The sequence below is a fragment of the Coregonus clupeaformis genome, chromosome 1, assembly GCF_020615455.1.
Source record: "Coregonus clupeaformis isolate EN_2021a chromosome 1, ASM2061545v1, whole genome shotgun sequence".
In the NCBI taxonomy this organism is placed as follows: Eukaryota; Metazoa; Chordata; class Actinopteri; order Salmoniformes; family Salmonidae; genus Coregonus; species Coregonus clupeaformis.
The window spans coordinates 65,940,920-65,959,357 of NC_059192.1; the positions used below are offsets into that span (position 1 = coordinate 65,940,920).

Consider the following 18,438-nt stretch of genomic DNA (forward strand, 5'->3'; position numbering starts at 1 on the left):
TTCCTGTTTGAGTTTCTGCCTATAGGAAGGGAGGAGCAAAATGGAGACATTGTCAGATTTGCCAAAAGGAGGGTGGGGGAGGGCCTTATAACCATCCCGGAAGATCGAATAGCAATGGTCGAGAATTTTTGCAGCCCGTGTACAACAGTCGATATGTTGATAGAACTTCTGCAGCCTAGTTCTCAAATTTGCTTTGTTAAAATCCCCAGCTACAATAAATGCAGCCTCAGGATATGTGGTTTCCAGTTTGAATAAAGTCCAGTGAAGTTATTTGAGGGCCGTCGTGGTATCAGCTTGAGGGGGGATATGCGTGACTATAACCGAAGAAAATTCTCTTGGGAGATAATACGGTCGGCATTTGATTGTGAGGTATTCTATGTCGGGTTAACAAAAGGACTTGAGTTCCTGTATGTTACTACAATTACACCATGAGTCGTTAATCATGAAACACACATCTCCGTCCTTCTGCTTCCAAGAGAGATATTTATTTATTTCTGCACTATGAACCCATCTGGCTGGACCGATTTCGACAGAATATCCCGAGAGAGCCAAGTTTCCGTGAAACAAAGTATGTTACAGGCCCTGATGTCTCTCTGGAAAGAAATCCTTGCCCTGAGCTCGTCGACCTTATCCAAAGACTGAACATTAGCGAGTAATATACTTGGAAGCGGTGGGTGGTGTGCGCGCCTCCTAAGTCGAACCAGCAGGCCGCTCCGAGTGCCTCTCCTCCGCCGGTGATGTTTTGGGTCAGCCGCTGGAATCAGTTCAATTGCCCTGGGGAGAGCAAACAAAGGATCTGCTTCGGGAATGTCGTATTCCTGGTCGTAATGCTGGTGAGTTACCGCCGCTCTGATATCCAATAGTTTTTCCCGGCTGTATGTAATGATACAAAACACTTTCTGAACTAATAATGTAAAAAATAATACATAAAAAAAACAAAATACCGCAAAGTTTCCTAAGAGCTAGGCAGTGCGTGCTAGTGCCAGAAAGGTTTGAAACCGAGAGATTCAGCAAGCGATTGCTTCCCGTGAGGAAGCGTGAATGTGGCAAGTTCTTCCATACTAGTTATTTACAGGAAGAAGTCCCTTGTTGAGTCTTTCTGGTGTTAGCACGCAATGGCTTGCATGGAGATGGCACAATAATGGGCAAGAGGCTCGGACCTGATTTCTGGATTGAGCTTGCCTGTAAACTGAAAACCTCGCCCAGGTTGAACCCAGGTTTTTAGTGGCTGCTGGTAACAGACAAATCCCCCTCTCTTAGTGGGCCATATATAAGGTAAAAAAGAGACGTAAAGCAGTTACCCTGTGAAGCTCTGAGGTAGGAAAGCCAGACTGCCATAGATCTTATTGCAGCCAGTGAACTGGGCCACGTTGGAGGAGCTCACCCAGGAGGAGCCCTGGAGATCACCCATGCCCAGCCCATAGCACACTGGAACACACATAGATACAGTCAGGGTGAATACGCACACATGCAAATGTTAACACACACACACACACACACACACACACCACCACCATCATAACACATACGAACTCAAACATAAAACACACACAAACCTTTTGGACATTCCCCTTCACACTTCTCACACTTCTGTGTCTGTGTCTCCTTGCCGTCAGGCTGGGTGATAATCACTTCCTGGTTAGCTTTAGGACACACCATGGTACAGGCCACCTCCATGGCTAGGTAGTTATCTACAGAGAGATGTTGATTTTAAGATATCATTGACATATTTCTATGTTTCTATATGTTTTCTTTGGCAATGTACAGTTTGTGTCGCTACACTCTTCATGCCAATAAAGCCTTTTGAATTTAATTGACCTAAATTTAATTGAGAGAGAGTGTGTTAAGAAGAAATAGGTGAGAGGGATAGAGATGGAGAGACAATATAATTCCTTAGAGAGACAGACAGACAGAGAGAGAGAGAGAGAAAACCGGAGAGAAAAAGAGAGCGAGAGAAACAGAGAGACAGACAGAGTAAATGGGACATTTATATATACAGGAAAGTAAGCCAAGCTTACAGGGGCATGTCTTGACGCAGGTGGCCCCGAAGCTGAACTTCCTGTTGGGGTTGGGTTTGGACACGAAGGTGACTGGGTCGTAGATGGTGGGGGGCGGACAGTTGTCTTTACATGTCCCGCTGTCGTTGAAGTGACGGCACGACTGTAAAACAGAGGCAGTTCTTTAGAAGTTTGTCCGTAGGAAATGAAAAAGTTTGGTTGTGCTGCAGTATTGGCAAAACAATTGCTGCAATGCGTGTGTAACACACCACCCTATTTTCTCCTGGCGCAACTGTAGGAACCAATACAGAGGAAAATTGACACATTCGAGGCAAGAGTCAAGACACATTGTTTGAACTAAGACAGGGAGTTGCTGTGTGTGTGTGTGTATGTGTGTGGTATGGTAGTATTCTCACCAGGCAGTCTGAGTCTTTGGGCCCAGTGCAGCCGGCAGCACACTGCATGTGGCAGCAGTCATTGGGCTTGGGTCCCTTACAGCGCAGACACCCCGACGCACAGTGCACATGGGTCACTATAGAGGGAGAGAGAAAGAGAGGGGGGATGGGATTGTGATGAGAAATTGTGCTGCCATTTAATCTCTATAATCCAGAAATGTGATGAAAAAGAGATACACAGAAAAGAAGAGATGGGCGAGAAATGGCATAGACAGAATGGATACATAAAGACATAAATAAACAGATTGAGAGAAGAAGGGATGGACAGACAGACAGACTCACGGGTCTGGCAGTCTTGCTCCGTCTCTCCCCAGCAGCCTCTCTTTCCACAGGCAGGGGAGCACTTTGGACCTGGGACAAAAGACATAAGACGGTCAACAACGCCTTGACAGACGGTCACCTATGCTGACCGAACATTGACCTCTGGAGACAGACTGACCACACTTCAATCATAGGGATAGTTGACTGACCATTGGGATGTACAGTGCCTTCGGAAAGTATTCAGACCCTTTGACTTTTTCCACATTTTGTTACGTTACAGCCTTGTTCTAAAATGGTGTAAATAAATAAAATCCTCAGCAATCTACACCATAATGACGAAGCGAAAACAGGTTTTTAGACATTTTAGCAAATTATTTACATAAGTATTCAGACCCTTTACTATGAGAAACAAGATTCTCTGGTCTAATGAAACCAAGATTCAACTCTTCGGCCTGAATGCCAAGTGTCACGTCTGGTGGAAACCTGGAACCATCCCTACAGAGAAGCATGGTGGTGGCAGCATCATGCTGTGGGGGTGTTTTTCAGCGGCAGGGACTGGGAGACTAGTCAGGATCGTGGCAAAAATGAATGGAACAAAGTACAGAGAGTTCCTTGATGAAAACCTGCTCCAGAGTGCTCAGGACCTCAGACTGGGGCGAAGGTTCACCTTCCAACAGGACAACGACCCTAAGCACACAGCCAAGACAACCCAGGAGTGGCTTCGGGACAAGTCTCTGAATGTCCTTGAGTGGCCCAGCCAGAGCCCGGATTTGAACCCGATCGAACATGTCTGGAGAGACTTGAAAATAGCTGTGCAGCAACCTGACAGAGCTTGAGAGGATCTGCAGAGAAGAATGGGAGAAATTCCCCAAATACAGCCATGCCAAGCTTGTAGCGTCATACCCAAGCAGACTTGAGGCTGTAATTGCTGCCAAAGGTGCTTCAAGAAAGTACTGAGTAAAAAAACAATTGAATCTGCAAAACGTCAAGGGGTCTGAATACTTTCCGAAGGCACTGTGTGTGTGTGTGTGTGTGTGTGTGTGTGTGTGTGTGTGTGTGTGCGCGCGCGTGTCCACTCCCATAACAGGAACACTCACAGTTGGGGGACCGGGCCTGAAGGCGGAGCTGCTTGGCATGTGTGTTCTTTTCATCTAGTGTGTCCCTCCACTCCATGTGCTGGGGGTCTGGGAAACAGAGCTGGGGGTTTCCCCAAATATGCACCCCACCCAGCAGGATCTCTATTGGGTTAACAGGACAGGGAGGGAAGGCTCAGTTAAAAATGTTCACAGAGGAACTGACAAAAAAAACCTAACAAGAGATTACGTTCATTGAAGTAATCACTGATGAGAAATGACTGGACAGGAAAAAGCCATGTGGTAAAGCCCTTGCATTCACCTATTCAATCATGTCTAATTAGTGGTTATGACAAAGGAAGGAAGGATGTACTTTTAAAGAATTAAAAAAGGGCCTATGAGTATCCAATCAATCCCTTCATTGCGTTACGATTACATCCCTCCTGTATCCCAAAAAGACTTCCCTCTCACTCTCTGGCCCCTCCTTCACCTGTGAGACTGCGGAGGCGGAGCACCCTTAGGCCCGCCCCCCCTTGAGGGAGGGTGTTGTCCAGGACAGCCAGAGCATAGCTGGAGTTGTACAGCTGGCTGCCCCGGATGATGCGCAGATTGTCCAGTGGCACCACGCTCACAGACACACGGGCAATCAAGACGTAGCCCTGCACCTCCACGATACCCTGGAGAGAGAAGGAGAGGGTGAGGGAGGAAAGAAGGGGAGAGAGGGGAAAAAATAGGGAAAGGGAGGGATGTTAGCATTGATAACAGGTGGGGAAAAAAGTCCTGCAAAGAACACACACACATACTTGTAGGAAGGAGAGGTCCGGCTTGCCCCGAAGGTGTGTGATCTCTAGGTTGCCGTGCACCACCTGGCAGTCAGTGTAGAGCAGCCGCAGGGTCTCATAGTGGTTCTCCAGACTGGAGGGAAGGGCCAGCTTCATGTCTGTGCCCAGGCATACTGACAACACACACGCACAAATAGATACGTTAATACATGTTTACATTTAATTTAAAGAACAGGATCCTGAGTTGAAGCAGGGCTTTGTGTCAACCAGTGTTTCCGCACGTCTTGACGCCTTTGATGACGCATTTGAGTAAGTTGGTAATCAGGTGTGCCATTTGTGTTGCATGTGCAGCAAAAAATATATTTTTTTTTTACACACTGCAGGTGCATCAACAATTTTATTCATTGACAATATACTGTACACCATGTAGTACATGTCTTTTTTCACTTTAAGATTCACTATAGGTTTTTTCATCCCTCTGCCATGGCATGATGAATACAGTCATATGCATATTGTCTGTATAGTGTGCACACTGACGTAATTTTTTCCTAAAGAGAAAGACAGGAAGGAAAGAAGAGAGCCTTGACATAAGAACAACCTCCCATTGCTTGTCTTCCACACACACACACACACACAATTAAATTACTTCCTCCCCAGATCCCTGGAAGACTCCCATAACATTTCTTTCAACCCTCCTTCCGGAAGTTCACTTCCACCCCCTCTCTCCCTCCTCCCTCTCATTCTCCATCCTCCCCCTCCCTCCTCCAGGGCTATCACTTTCCCTCTTTTTGGAGAGAGCAAGCCGGACACAGGGTGACACAGGATACAGGGACACAGCAAATGCAGAGAGAGAGGAAGAGGATTTGGCCAATCGCTGAGCCTCTGCCAACGGCCTCCAAAATGTGTGGCTTTGTCTCAAATGGCACCCTTTTCCTTACATAGTGCACATTAGTTGTACGTACGGGATACGCATGGTATACATCGTCCAACGAAATGCTCACTTGCAGGTTCCTTTTCGACAATGCAAACAATAATAATAAATTACTTAAGAACAAGTAAATGTAAAATGGCAGTAGAATAGAATAAACATATTAGCTTAAGTTTAATACAGGAAGGCACAATTTATAGTCCAATATTTACCTGTGTATTGGGGAAGGGGAGGATGGGGGGCAAGTGTATAAATTGAGCAGTATAATAAGAGTCTGGTAGCAGCAGTTGGGATGTGTGTGTAGCTTGAATGTGTGTATATATATATATATATATATATATATATATATATATATATATACATGTGTGTGTGTGTGGGTGTGTGCATGATTGAGTCCATGTGTGCTAAGGTGCGGAGAATCAGAGCAGGTGGTCAGTCCTGTTCAAGTGTTCAGCAGTCTGATGGCTTGTGGATAGAAACAGTCTCTGAGCCTGTTGGTATCAGACCTCATGCCCGACAGTAATGGAGAGAACAGCTTATGGCTGGGGTGTGTGGTGTCCTTGATGATGCTGCGTGCCTTCCTCAGGCACCGTGTCGAGTAGATGTCCTGGAAGGGTGAGAGCATGGTCCCAGTGATATACTGGGCCGTCTTCACCACCCACTGGAGGGCCTTGCGGTTGTGGAAGGAGCAATTCCCGTACCAGGCCGTGATGCAACCGGTCAGGACACTCTCGATGGTGCAGCGGTAGTATTTTGAGAGGATACGGGGCAGCATGCCGCATTTCTTCAGCTGCCTTAGAAAGTAGAGACGCTGTTGCGCCCTCTTGACAAGAGTGGTGGTATTGTTGGTCCATGACAAGTCCTTGTTGATGTGAATGCCGAGGAACTTAAAACCCGTGACTCTCTCTACTGCAGTCCGGTTTATGTGGATTGGGGCATGTTCCCTCCTCTGCTTCCTGAGGTCAACAATCAAATCCTTTGTTTTGCTGACATTGAGGGAGTTGTTGTCATGACACCACAATGGCAGTTCACTTACTACCTCCCAATAGGCTGACTCATCGTTGTTGGTTATCAGGCCTACAACCGTGGTGCCGTCACCAAAATTGATGATAGAGTTAGTGTTGTGCAAAGCCACGCAGTCGTGGGTGAACAGGGAGTACAGCAGAGGACTGAGGAAACACCCCAGGGGGCCCCCTGTGTTAAGAGTCAGAATGGAGGAGGTGTTGTTGCCAATCCTCACAGCCTGTGGTTTGCCCTTCAGGAAGTCCAGGATCCAGTTGCAGAGAGTGGTGTCCAGACCCAGGGCTCTGAGCTTGGTGTCGAGCTTGGAGAGAACACTAGTGTTGAATGCTAAACTGAAGTCAATGAACAGCATTCTCACATAGGTGTTCCTCTTGTACAGATGTGTTACGGCCGTGTGAATAGTGATGGAAATGGTATCTTCCCTGGATCTGTTGGAGCAATTGGAGTGGGTCCAGTGTGCTGGCCTTGATGTGGGCCATGACCAGGCTCTCAAAGCACTTTATGATGACTGAGGTGAGCGCAATGGGGCAATAGTCTTTTGGCATGTCACCTTGTTTTTCTTGGGCACTGGGACGATGGTCTCCTTAAAGCAGGTGGGTCTACAGCCTGGGACAGGGACAGGTTGAAGATGTCTGAGAAGACGCCGATAGGGCTCTGGTCAAAAGTAGTGCACTATATAGGGAATGTAGTGAGACGCAGCCAAGGACATACGAGTCGTTATCGCGCCTGTATTACTGCACCGTGTACGAGTTCTTATCACATGCTATGTGACGTGTAGTGTGTTCTAAACGCAGCCCAGTGTTCTCACACTGACCAATATAGTATCAGCTGCACTTAGGGCTGTTACGGTGACCGTATTACCGCCACACCGGCGGTCACGAGTCATGATGGCAGTCAAATTCCATGTGACCGTTTAGTCACAGTAATTAGGCTTCTCCAAGCTCTGATGCTGCTGATGGTCATTAGTAGCCTACCAAACTTGCTAACTGCCTGGTACTCCGCACTCTATTGTCCCTCTAATCACTCTGACATCAATGCAAATATAATCAAAAATATAATCAAACACTTCATGAGAGCCCATGAGCTCATGTTGTGCAACATTTCTATAGGCTATGCGTGAGAAAACAGAGTGATGGCCTATATTAAAAAGAGCATGATCCCATCAGCTTTCTATAGGCTAGGCCTACTATATCTATATATATTTCTCAACCTTCCTAATATTAAGCACATTGCTTCTCTTTAAAACAGATGTATAGCCTACCTGGCTGGCATGAAAATGAACCATGAGAAAAGCGTCCTCCATTCACTATTTAAGTGCATAGATGACATTATTGTGTAATGTATTATTTTCCCACTGCTCCTGTTTCAAGACAGGTGCATGTTAATGGTCAATTCTAAATCAAAACAAATTTCACACATATATTATTTAATATATGTAAAGACAAGATTAAATCAAGAATAGTGTGATGGGTGACAATATTAGCCTATCACTTGTGAATGATATATTTTCACTTGTGAATGATGCCCAGCTTAAGGCAAACAGTGCATGCTTTTATTTTGCTACTTTTTCTAATCATAGTCACACACTTCATGTAGCCTAGCCCATAGGCCTAAATGTTCTCTCATCTGTTGCGTAAGGCTCATTGCTTAAAACAGTTTTTTATTATGCTAGTGGTTGTATTAATTTGGGATCTATCGCATCCCACAACTGTCCCGGACTATGTTTGGAACATTTATTTATTGCACAGAATAGGTCAACTTTTGTACTATGGGGGATAGTAGATTGACATATGCTAGTGCTTTTGCTGTTCGTTAGGCCTACTCATCTTGTTGGCTGACGAAAAATAAATGTGGACAGTTCTTCCAATATCTTCAATATGCGCCTCGGAATTGGATAAGATGTGTCTGTCTTCACTTGTAGGTTGTGAGAAAGACCCGATCACGTGACTGAGAGCCATGTGAGTGAGAGGGCCTTCGGCACGCAGCGGGGAGAAGGGAATTATAATTATTATATTCAGCCCAAAGGCATAACGGCTGCTGGCCGCAAAAGGCATGGATTTTTTAAAGGGGATTATGGCCACACAAAGGGGATGCAGCCGGGAAATTTGACGCATTATCAAGTGCTTGTCAAATTGTGAATGAGAGACTGATGAAGTGTGTACAGCCTGCGCAAAAAAAACTAAGCAGAGCTCATGCCTTTCATGCAACTTTTTTCAAATCATCATTAGTCGCATCATGCAGCCTTAGAATATATTAAAATTAAGCATATAGGAGTACCTGTTTCTTTGTTAACCGCTCAACACAGAATAGCCGCATGTGCGCACTCCCTCAAATCGTTTGGAGAAAATATCCTTTCTATTTAATTCAGCTATGTTCAATTGTATTCTTCATACTATAAAATAATATAAAATAATGCTACGGAATTCTAAGCAAATCTTGTCTGCTAAATGAACTAGTGTAGCCCACAGCCATTTGGCATAGCCAGATCAGGGCCTAAACATAAGGACAACGCAGAGTATGCTATTCTGTTCTTCTCAAATAGACTACATTTTCTTCATATCATGTTTCTTTAGATCTGTCTAAAATAAATAATGGATTTATTGTAATGGTGTAGGCTATATTACATGTTTTTATTAGACTTTTTTTAAATGTAGATGTTCCAAAGGTCTGCATCAGTGGCTTGTAGGCTATGCATGGAAGACAGGAGATGCTAAATGTGTTTATGTTAATTAACTGTCAATTGCCGTGAGACCAGCAGTTATTTGCTTGACAATCACCGGCTGACAAAATGTCATGACCGCCACAGCCCTAGCTGCACCTTAACAAGCTAGCGCAGACAAGGGGGTTGTAAAAAGGGACATGTTTGTTAGTCTAAAGACTGTGTGTGTGACTGTAGCAGACGCTAGATGCTATAAAAGGCAACAGTAAACATGCTGTTATTCAAAAGTATGTTGCATGGATTGATGAGAGAGAGAAAAAAAACAATTAAGTATTTTTTCCCTAGCTGGAAATCAAAACTATGATAGCTCACAATGGATGGGATGTCAGAGAACAGACTCCACTGCTTGATGGGGAAATACATTGATATAAAACATGATCTATTTTTATGGGCAGACAACGGACAGTTATACTGATAGTAGTCTCGCTAGACTATACTTATAGTAACAGAATGGTCGATGTCAATGAATTGACTGTGAAATATTCAAATCGATCTGCAGTTTTGTGAATGGGCAGAGCTTTTAGATCCTTATGGTAAACTTGATTCTCATGAGGAGATGCATTTATGTACAAAATGTCATGACTGTAGCTAAAACGGGACAGGAGATATGCTTGTTCAAAGTTTGCAATTTCAGTTGATTACTATAGCGCCCCTATTGTAAATGCCGGATCTCTATGGCAAGACGCATCATTCAGCTATATTTAGTGCACTACTTTTGACCAGAGCTCATTTAGCAGATGCTTTTATCCAGAGAGACTACAGTTAGTGCATTCAATGAAGGTAGATAAACAACCACATGTAAAAAGTAACAAGTACAACGTTACTGATAATGTCATTGTAGTTAAAGTGGTTTGTTGGTTGGTTGACATTACTATGTGCACTGCCAGTTTTGAAATTGGTGAAAAAGCTCACAGATGAGTAAGAGAGATGGGGGTATAATGTTCCCTACTGAAATCTCTATTATATAATTGTTAGGGTTATGGTTGTTTAGTCAATGTATATATAGTCTACTTAACTGGATAGTAAGTTAGATTAATTGAAAATATTAAGGTTAGTAATCTCTACTAAAACCTCAATTGATTCAACTATAAATAGTAGATTATACTGACAAACTGTAAAATTGACTTGACTTCGCTTTATTAGTCAAAGTAAATTTGGTGTTAGTTAGGATAACTTTACATTTAAAAGTTGATATAACTAAAGTTGAAATTGATTCAACTAGGAATAGTAGGTTTTACTGACAACTGTTGAAGTTGACTTAACTATCTTTTATTAGTCAAGGTACATTTTGTTTAAGTAAGGATAGCTTGAAATTTAAAGTTGATAGAGCTTGAAAAGGCCATGCAACTTCATGACTGGAAATAATAAGTTGAAACAACAAATAATTTTCTACAGTGTTGATCAGATGACTTCGTTATACTGACTTAGTCATGTAAAATATTTCGTAGGGAGCTAAAAGAGGAGTTTGTTTGATATTTATTTCCAAACTGCTTTCATTTTTTTAATGACCCACTAAATCAAGCCGAAACTCACTCCCACTCGCATGGACACGCACCCACACACACACGTGTTTTGTTCACTGTCCGGCTTTGGCCTTGACGTTGAGTAGAAACCCACCCCTTCCTTTCCCTATCCAACCAATTACTGTAAATACTCTCACTCTTTCTCTCTCTCCTGCTCCAGCCCTTTCTTCTTATCTAATCCCGCTCTCCTTCTCTTTTCAGATCTCCTTCCCTTCATCCATCCATCCATCCCTTCGCCTCTTTCTCAGACGGGCACAAGTGCCAGCGTTATGCATGTGTCAGTGCCCAACAAAGGACTGCCACTGACACCTATATAAACACACACACCACATACACATTCACACATGCACCGAGGTGCTCGCTAATCGCTAATGCTGGCTAATGCTGGCTAGATAGCGCTTCTCTACACCATATCCTAGCAACTTCACTTGGAAACGTCCATTTGCCAAATGGTTTCTGCGGTAACCACCCAGGAGGTGGAGGGTTCTGGGAAAAAGAAGATTAAAAAATGACACCAAACAGTTCGGTCAGCATTGAGAACCTCATGAAAACTACATAGCCCACGTCTATTCTCCATTCCATGTCTATCATGACAGTTGAATGCAATTGTCAAACATATTCGCTTGAAAATGAAACAGCACGTTAGTTTTGAGAGTAATTATTAGTGTTTGGGTATACTTTCTGTATTACATTTGTCTTTATGAAAGTGAGGATGGAATGCCATTGAGGTTTTGAATGGAAAAATAAATGTTGCAAGTTAATGTGTCCTTCTACTTCTTGTAAAGCATACTTCAAGATTCAAACATTGGCAGCTATATCTTTGGGAACCATCAACTTCTAATGAACTGTGATTGCTAGTCATCCAAGACAAATATTTTGATTGGATTACATTTTCAAATCAAAACATTTTTCTTCCCCCATAAAACTTGGAAATACTTTGCTTGCTATAAGCTCTAAAGTCGACTGCTTTCAGTTTTGTCATTGTTGGAGTATACCAATGTCTTTCAAGCATTAACCATGACTGATAGATTAATTGGGGCAGCTTGAGTAGAGTACCTACTAAATGTAAATTGAATGTGACCTATACCTGTACTGCAGGAGCCTTCGAAAGCTAACACAACCAAACCTACATGGGCAGCCTGGGTGTGTGTGTGTTGTGTGCACTGACTAACAAGAACAACGTTCACGGCTGCCAGCAATGCTGCCGCAGGTGTTGGTTGGTTCAACCCGGAAAAGCTGCCACCACTGAGACAATTCCCTTTGCTGTACCGCCCCTTCCACTTCAACTTCCTCCTCTTCAACCCTAATCTTCTCCTACCCCAAGATACTCAACTACTTCAACATCTTCCTTTCAAACCTAGTATTGTCTGACAGATAAACAGACATCCATTAAAGGGGAAATCTGGAATTACTTTGTACTCTGATGGCCACAGGACAAATGCACAATCAAAGTTAGTAAAAAAAGCACAAAAACAAACATAGTTCCATTTCAGCCAATCAGTACACCCGCACGCAAAGACCCTCCCACTCAGTCCTGTATATAGTCCACTCAATAACAGAAACTCAATTACAGATTGCACCTTCAGGTGGGCTTTGCCTCCCCAACAACCCTAATCCTAGCAACTTGCCTTGGATAAACATACATTTCTATTCTAACTCCCCCCAAAAGCATTCCTCCTTCTTTCACTTGCCAAGTACAAACAGGTATTGCTCAACCGACAGGAAGAACAGGATCTGTACCTGTTGCTGCAGTGCAGAGCATACTCTATGCGCATGAACATTCACTCTATCACACACACACACAAGCGCACACACACGTCAATACAATGGCAGGCAGAGTGCAACACACACAATACATGCATGATTACTCCTCCAAACCAATCTGAGAACCGGTATAAGAAAAAGAGTCTCTTGCACATACAACTTTTCACTGTAGACATCCCTTGCTCTGAGAATCTCAATACGCAAAAGTTAGCTCTATTGCATTTGATTGTTCATTTTATTTTTGCACGCAGTAGCAGCCTGTGGAAGGTCCTAGGATGGAAACATTGCAGCAAACGCATCTGCTTCAAAAACAAAAGTGAAATTGAATGCAGTAGTAGTATCCATCCAACAGTCCAGTCATATCCTTTTTTCACTCTGTCTCTATCAACAGGTATCAAGCTTTATCCACAGGTAAAACGTGGATGTATTTTACTGTAGTCCAATCAAACATTAAGCCAGCAGTTATAATGCATTGTAAAACTTGTCATATAAGCATGTATGACTGACTGCCTTATAATGTCTTATGAAACTTTTAAATAAGACATTATAAAGGCTCATATATGCTTATAACAAGTTGTAAAGCATTATACCTGAAGGCTTTAAGTAATGTGTTTCCAATATGTTTTATCATTTCAATGCTCATAGGCATAGAAAGAAATACTCAATAAATAATAAATAATGTGTCCTTTTTTGCTGTGTTATGAAATAACATATATTAAGCTTATAATTAAGGCCATGCTTTTTAGGCACTTTTTGAGGCACTTTGCTTTTACCGGTATTTCCAGCAATAACCACTAGAGTTGCTGTTGGTAGAAAATCCTAGGAAATGTTATTTAATTGGCACAAACTGTCTCCAATCAGTCAATCAATGTCTGGTTGTGCATGTGTGTTTGGCGGGGTGATGGCCTGAGCCAGGGGAGGCGTAGCTCTGCACATAAAACCTATTATTTGGTAGGGAATACTATTTGTAGGTAAATTATTCTACATTCACTTTGCTCAAGCTGACTTTCCTCTCCAACGGACTCAGAAGTTGTAGCTAAAAATGGGTCAACTAGGGGCAGTTAAAGGGGAGAGTCGATGAAACCAACGATGGAAGTGTTTTGCAGTGAATTCGGTTATAGCCCCGAACGGGACTCGAACCTGGCTCCAGCGACTGTCAAGCCAACACCTTAACCATTATAACAAGAGGTCCTAACCTCTTGTTAAGCTCGCTAGGTGTTGGGTTAAGGTCGCTACACTACCCCCTTCCTTCGCTTCTCTATACCAAGTCCCTCACATGTACACGCCTATCAGATGGCCTCATGGGCGCCATCCCACTTCTGACACCAATGTAGCGAATTTGGGGAGGGGTTAGCCCCGACTGGGACTTGAATCCTGATCCAGCGAGTGTCAAGCCAACACCTTAACCATTAAGCCAAGAGGTTCGGACCTCTTAGCATAACGATTAAGGTGTTGGTTTGACTCTCCCCTTTAACTGCCCCTAATGTATCTATTTTTAGCTACAACTTCCGAGTCCGTTGGAGAGGATCAGCTTCAGCAAAGTGAGGTGTAGAATCACTGATCTACAAATAGTTTTCCCTCCCAAAGAATAGGTTTTGTGCAATTAAGATTCCCAGAGCTACGCTTCCCCTGGCTCAGGCCATCCCCCCACCAAGCGCACATGCACAACCAGACATTGATTGATTGATTGATTGGAGACATACACTACAAAACCAAAAGTATGTGGACACCTGCTCGTCGAACATCTCATTCCAAAATCATGGGCATTAATATGGAGTTGGTCCTCCCTTTGCTGCTATAACAGCCTCCATTCTTCTGGGAAGGCTTTCCACTAGCTGTTGGAACATTGCTGCGTGGACCTACTTCCATTCAGCTACAAGAGCATTAGTGAGGTCGGGCACTGATGTTGGGCGATTAGGCCTGGCTCGCAGTCGGCGTTCCAATTCATCCCAAAGGTGTTCGATGGGGTTGAGGTTAGGGGTGCAGGCCAGTCAAGTTCTTCCACACCAATTTCGACAAACCATTTCTGTATGGACCTCGCTTTGTGCATGGGGGCATTGTCATGCTGAAACAGGAAAGGGCCTTCCCCAAACTGTTGCCACAAAGTTGAAAGCACAGAATCGCTGTAGCGTTAAGATTTCCCTTCACTGGAACTAAGGGGCCTAGCCTGAACCATTAAAAACAGCCCCATACCATTATTCCTCCTCCACCAAACTTTACAGTTGGCACTATGCATTCGGGCAGGTAGTGTTCTCCTGGCATCCGCCAAACCCAGATTCGTCTGTCGGACTGCCAGATGGTGAAGTGTGATTCATCACACCAGAGAACACGTTTCCACTGCTCTAGAGTCCAATAGCGGCGAGATTTAAACCACTCTAGCTGATGCTTGGCATTGTGCATGGTGATTTTAGGCTTGTGTGCAGCTGCTCGGCCATGGAGACCCATTTCATGAAGCTCCCGACGAACAGTTCTTGTGCTGATGTTGCCTCCAGAGGCAGTTTGGAACTCGGTAGTAAGTTCTGCAACCAAGGACAGACGATTTTTACGCGCTTCAGCACTTGGCAGTCCCGTTCTGTGAGCTTGTGTGGCCTACCACTTCGCGGCTGAGCTGTCGTTGCTCCTAGACGTTTCCACTTCACAATAACAGCACTTACAGTTGACCGGGCAGCTCTAGCAGGGCAGAAATTTGACGAACTGACTTGTTGGAAAGGTGGCATCCTTTCCACGTTGAAAGTCACTGAGCTCTTCAGTAACGCCATTCTACTGCCAATGTTCGATTTTATACACCTGTCAGCAATGGGTGTGGCTAAAAAAAGCAGAATCCACTAATTTGAAGGGGTGTCCACATACTTTTGTATATATAGTGTATTTCCTAGGATTTTCTACCTGCTGTAACACTAGCGGATAATGTTGTAAATATCGGTAAAAGCAAACTGCCTCAAAAAGTGCCTAAAAAGCATGGCTCTACTTATAATAAGGCATTCTGAAGGCCAATACATACTTATAACAAGTTATAAAGCAGTTACAGATACACAAATATCACCCCCCCCCAAGACATGCTAACCTCTCACCATTACAATTACAGGGGAGGTTAGCATTTTTTGAGGGGGGGGGGGGGTATGATATTTATGCCTCTAACTTTCTCACTCATAATTATTCACGATTCATTCACAATCATGGTAGCATCCATATTAATGTAGAAGTGTTTAGAAACATATTCTATTCTTATTTACAATAAAAGTGACTCCAAAATGACAATACATTATTTAGAATTCATCTCTATTGGGCACAAAATTATCTGAAACACATCCAAAACAAACAGCAAATTTACCCAATAAATGTGTAGAATCACAAGCTTGATGTAGCCATTGCGTGCTATGAATATGGGACCAAATACTTAACTTTTGACTACTTTAATACACATATAAGTAAGTAAATTTGACCCAATACTTTTGGTCCCCTAAAATGGGGGGACTATGTACCAGAAAGTGTTCTAATTTCTAAACTGTTCAGCCGATATGGATGAAAATACCCTCAAATTAAAGCTGACAGTGTGCACTTTTGCCTCGTAGTCATTGTATCATTTCAAATCCAAAGTGCTGGAGTACAGAGCCAAAACAACAAAAAATGTGTCCCAATACTTCTGGAGCTCACTGTATTATTAGGCTGCAGTGTTAGCGATGTTTTTTTACAATTCATTCTGAGGCTGGGAAAGCTGGGGATGACGCTACGCTACAGATAAGAGGATAAACTAATCATTAATCAGTTCAGTTGCATGGTGTCCAGACTAGCGAGTCAACTGCAGCTGACCTTTGGAATATCTGCCTTTCAAAAACAAGGGTGTGTGTGTGTGTGTATCCATAAGTCTTCCAGCTTTAGATCAGTATGAATCAGTTTCTATAAGTGTTTTGAAGTGTTTCAGTGAAAATGTGCATATATTTACGTGACTCGAATATGGTGCTTTGAGTGCAATGAAAACATTACAATGCAAACCAATGTGGTAATGATTTGCTTACAAAGAAGAAAGAGGCTGTGATTGGTACAAAAACTGTACAGACCTGTTACAGACAACAATGCAATTGTATTTGGCAAGCACGTCACCTGTGACTAGTAGTTACGTGTGTGTGTACATGTTTTTGAACCAAAACAAATAATGAAACACACACAGAATTGATTTCTGGTTCAATTCCAATCTCAGTTTTTGCACAGAGCTTGGCACTACTTTGACTCTTCCATAAACCATTTTTTTTGGTTGCATATTGTCAACAAATGCTGACCAGACTTGTGATTGCATTCAGTCGTGGACCAATGTTATTGTGTATCATGTCCCCTGGCAGTTTTGAATCTCAATATGCTCTCTCTGCAGCTGGTGACTAAGTGAAAGTGGTGGTAGCTGTTAAATCGACTGAACTTTAGATCACAAAATACTTTAAGTCAGTTATGCATCCATGTCAAAGAATAGGCTACAACAGGTAATGTAGGCTAGATATAGGCCTACATTGAGAATGTTTGTCTGTGATTATTTTTAGTCTTCTGACAAAGACTGAATTTGATATGAGAAAGTTGGAGATGCAACATCAATTTCATCAATAAAATTGTACAGTAATAGCTTGGTTGTTGTGGATGAATGCAAGGTGCCCTTTGGAAAGAGGTAGCCTACATGTAGGCCTGTGTGTAGGCCTGTGTGTTTGCAGAAAGTTTTGCTCTTCCATTTTCAGTTTTCACTGGTTAATATTTGATGTGCTGCAGACAAGTGGTCTGTTCTATGAGACAATGTCCTCTTTAGCGCAAGCAGTGAATAATTGACCTCGTCATGAGCCCTTGGAGCACACAATGCAATCACTGTTGTTGTTTTGATTTTGTTTACCACTAAAGTGAACTCTTCTCAACTATTCGTACAAGTGCCATTGTCACACAAAGTTGCTAAGCAGGTTCTCATATTTCTTGGCGGCGTAGGCTACTTAAGGCCTACTTGTTTCACTCCAATTTATTAGGTTACTATAGGCTACTGAATGCTACTCTGTGTCACTATCACTGACACACTTTAACACAACAAATGTTACATTGTAAGAGCGTTGCCAAATGAAGCGCGAACTCCAGCTCTTTACCCCGCTTCTATTTTAACCGTTTGTGTCTTTATCAATAGTAGCTAATAAATCTCGAGCCACAACATTGAAGTCAGTGCGAGGGGGTGGTTGGATTCACATAGGAATGCGGTCTATTGTCGGAGCACAAAGTCATGCTCTCGGGGTCGAGTTGAACTCCCCACAGTTTCGGGAATTAATTATTTTCAATTATTCCAAGGTTTTACATAGGCCTATCACATTTGACTAACTTAATTATTCAGACACTGTGTAAAAGAGAAGAGGATCCAACGTGAGACCCACCTTCTCTGCCCAATGCGCCCGATAGTCCGACCAGCAGTAACCGGAGAAACAGAAAACTTCTCGCCGACTCCATCGATTGCGACCACCACTAGTCCATAGTACCCAACACTTCTGTATTTCTAGAGAGGAGCGCCCCTACACCTTTATTCATGCAGTTAGTTTTGAGGTTGTTTTTCCAATCCCAGTAACTTCCTCCTCGGAATTCCGTGCCTGTGGCTCGCCTGTCCGTGGTAGGCTTGCGTGACACAGCCAGCCGGCGCGCTCCCGTGAAGGCCTGAATGGGGAGTGGCAGATAGGGCCGATTGACTCCAACAGCCAAATAGAGTCGCCCACGTCCCGCCTCAGTCAGAAAGTCACTCAAAACGGTTTGAGTTTGATGGGGGGGAAGGGGGGGATTTTCTATAGGCCTATGACACTTGCAGCTATTTGAGAAACCCACAACCAAAATCAAACAGCTATTGTATTACCCTATAGTTTATGAGTGCATCATGTTTACATCATAGTAGGCTATATCATCATCATACTT

General features: G+C 43.3%; 1 protein-coding gene across 1 annotated transcript in view; it reads right to left on the minus strand.

The window, feature by feature from the left end:
* Nucleotides 1-18,178, minus strand: part of erbb2 (erb-b2 receptor tyrosine kinase 2) — a 46,626-nt gene extending 28,448 nt beyond the window's left edge. The window contains exons 1-9 of the mRNA XM_041883972.1: nucleotides 17,913-18,178; nucleotides 4,590-4,741; nucleotides 4,277-4,463; nucleotides 3,811-3,951; nucleotides 2,735-2,803; nucleotides 2,414-2,529; nucleotides 2,019-2,160; nucleotides 1,557-1,691; nucleotides 1,302-1,428 (exon numbers count right to left, since the gene is read on the minus strand). Coding sequence (XP_041739906.1) covers nucleotides 1,302-1,428; nucleotides 1,557-1,691; nucleotides 2,019-2,160; nucleotides 2,414-2,529; nucleotides 2,735-2,803; nucleotides 3,811-3,951; nucleotides 4,277-4,463; nucleotides 4,590-4,741; nucleotides 17,913-17,985 — 1,142 coding nt within the window. The 5' untranslated portion in view covers nucleotides 17,986-18,178. The remainder of the gene's footprint in view (nucleotides 1-1,301; nucleotides 1,429-1,556; nucleotides 1,692-2,018; nucleotides 2,161-2,413; nucleotides 2,530-2,734; nucleotides 2,804-3,810; nucleotides 3,952-4,276; nucleotides 4,464-4,589; nucleotides 4,742-17,912) is intronic.
* Nucleotides 18,179-18,438: the final 260 nt, after the last annotated feature.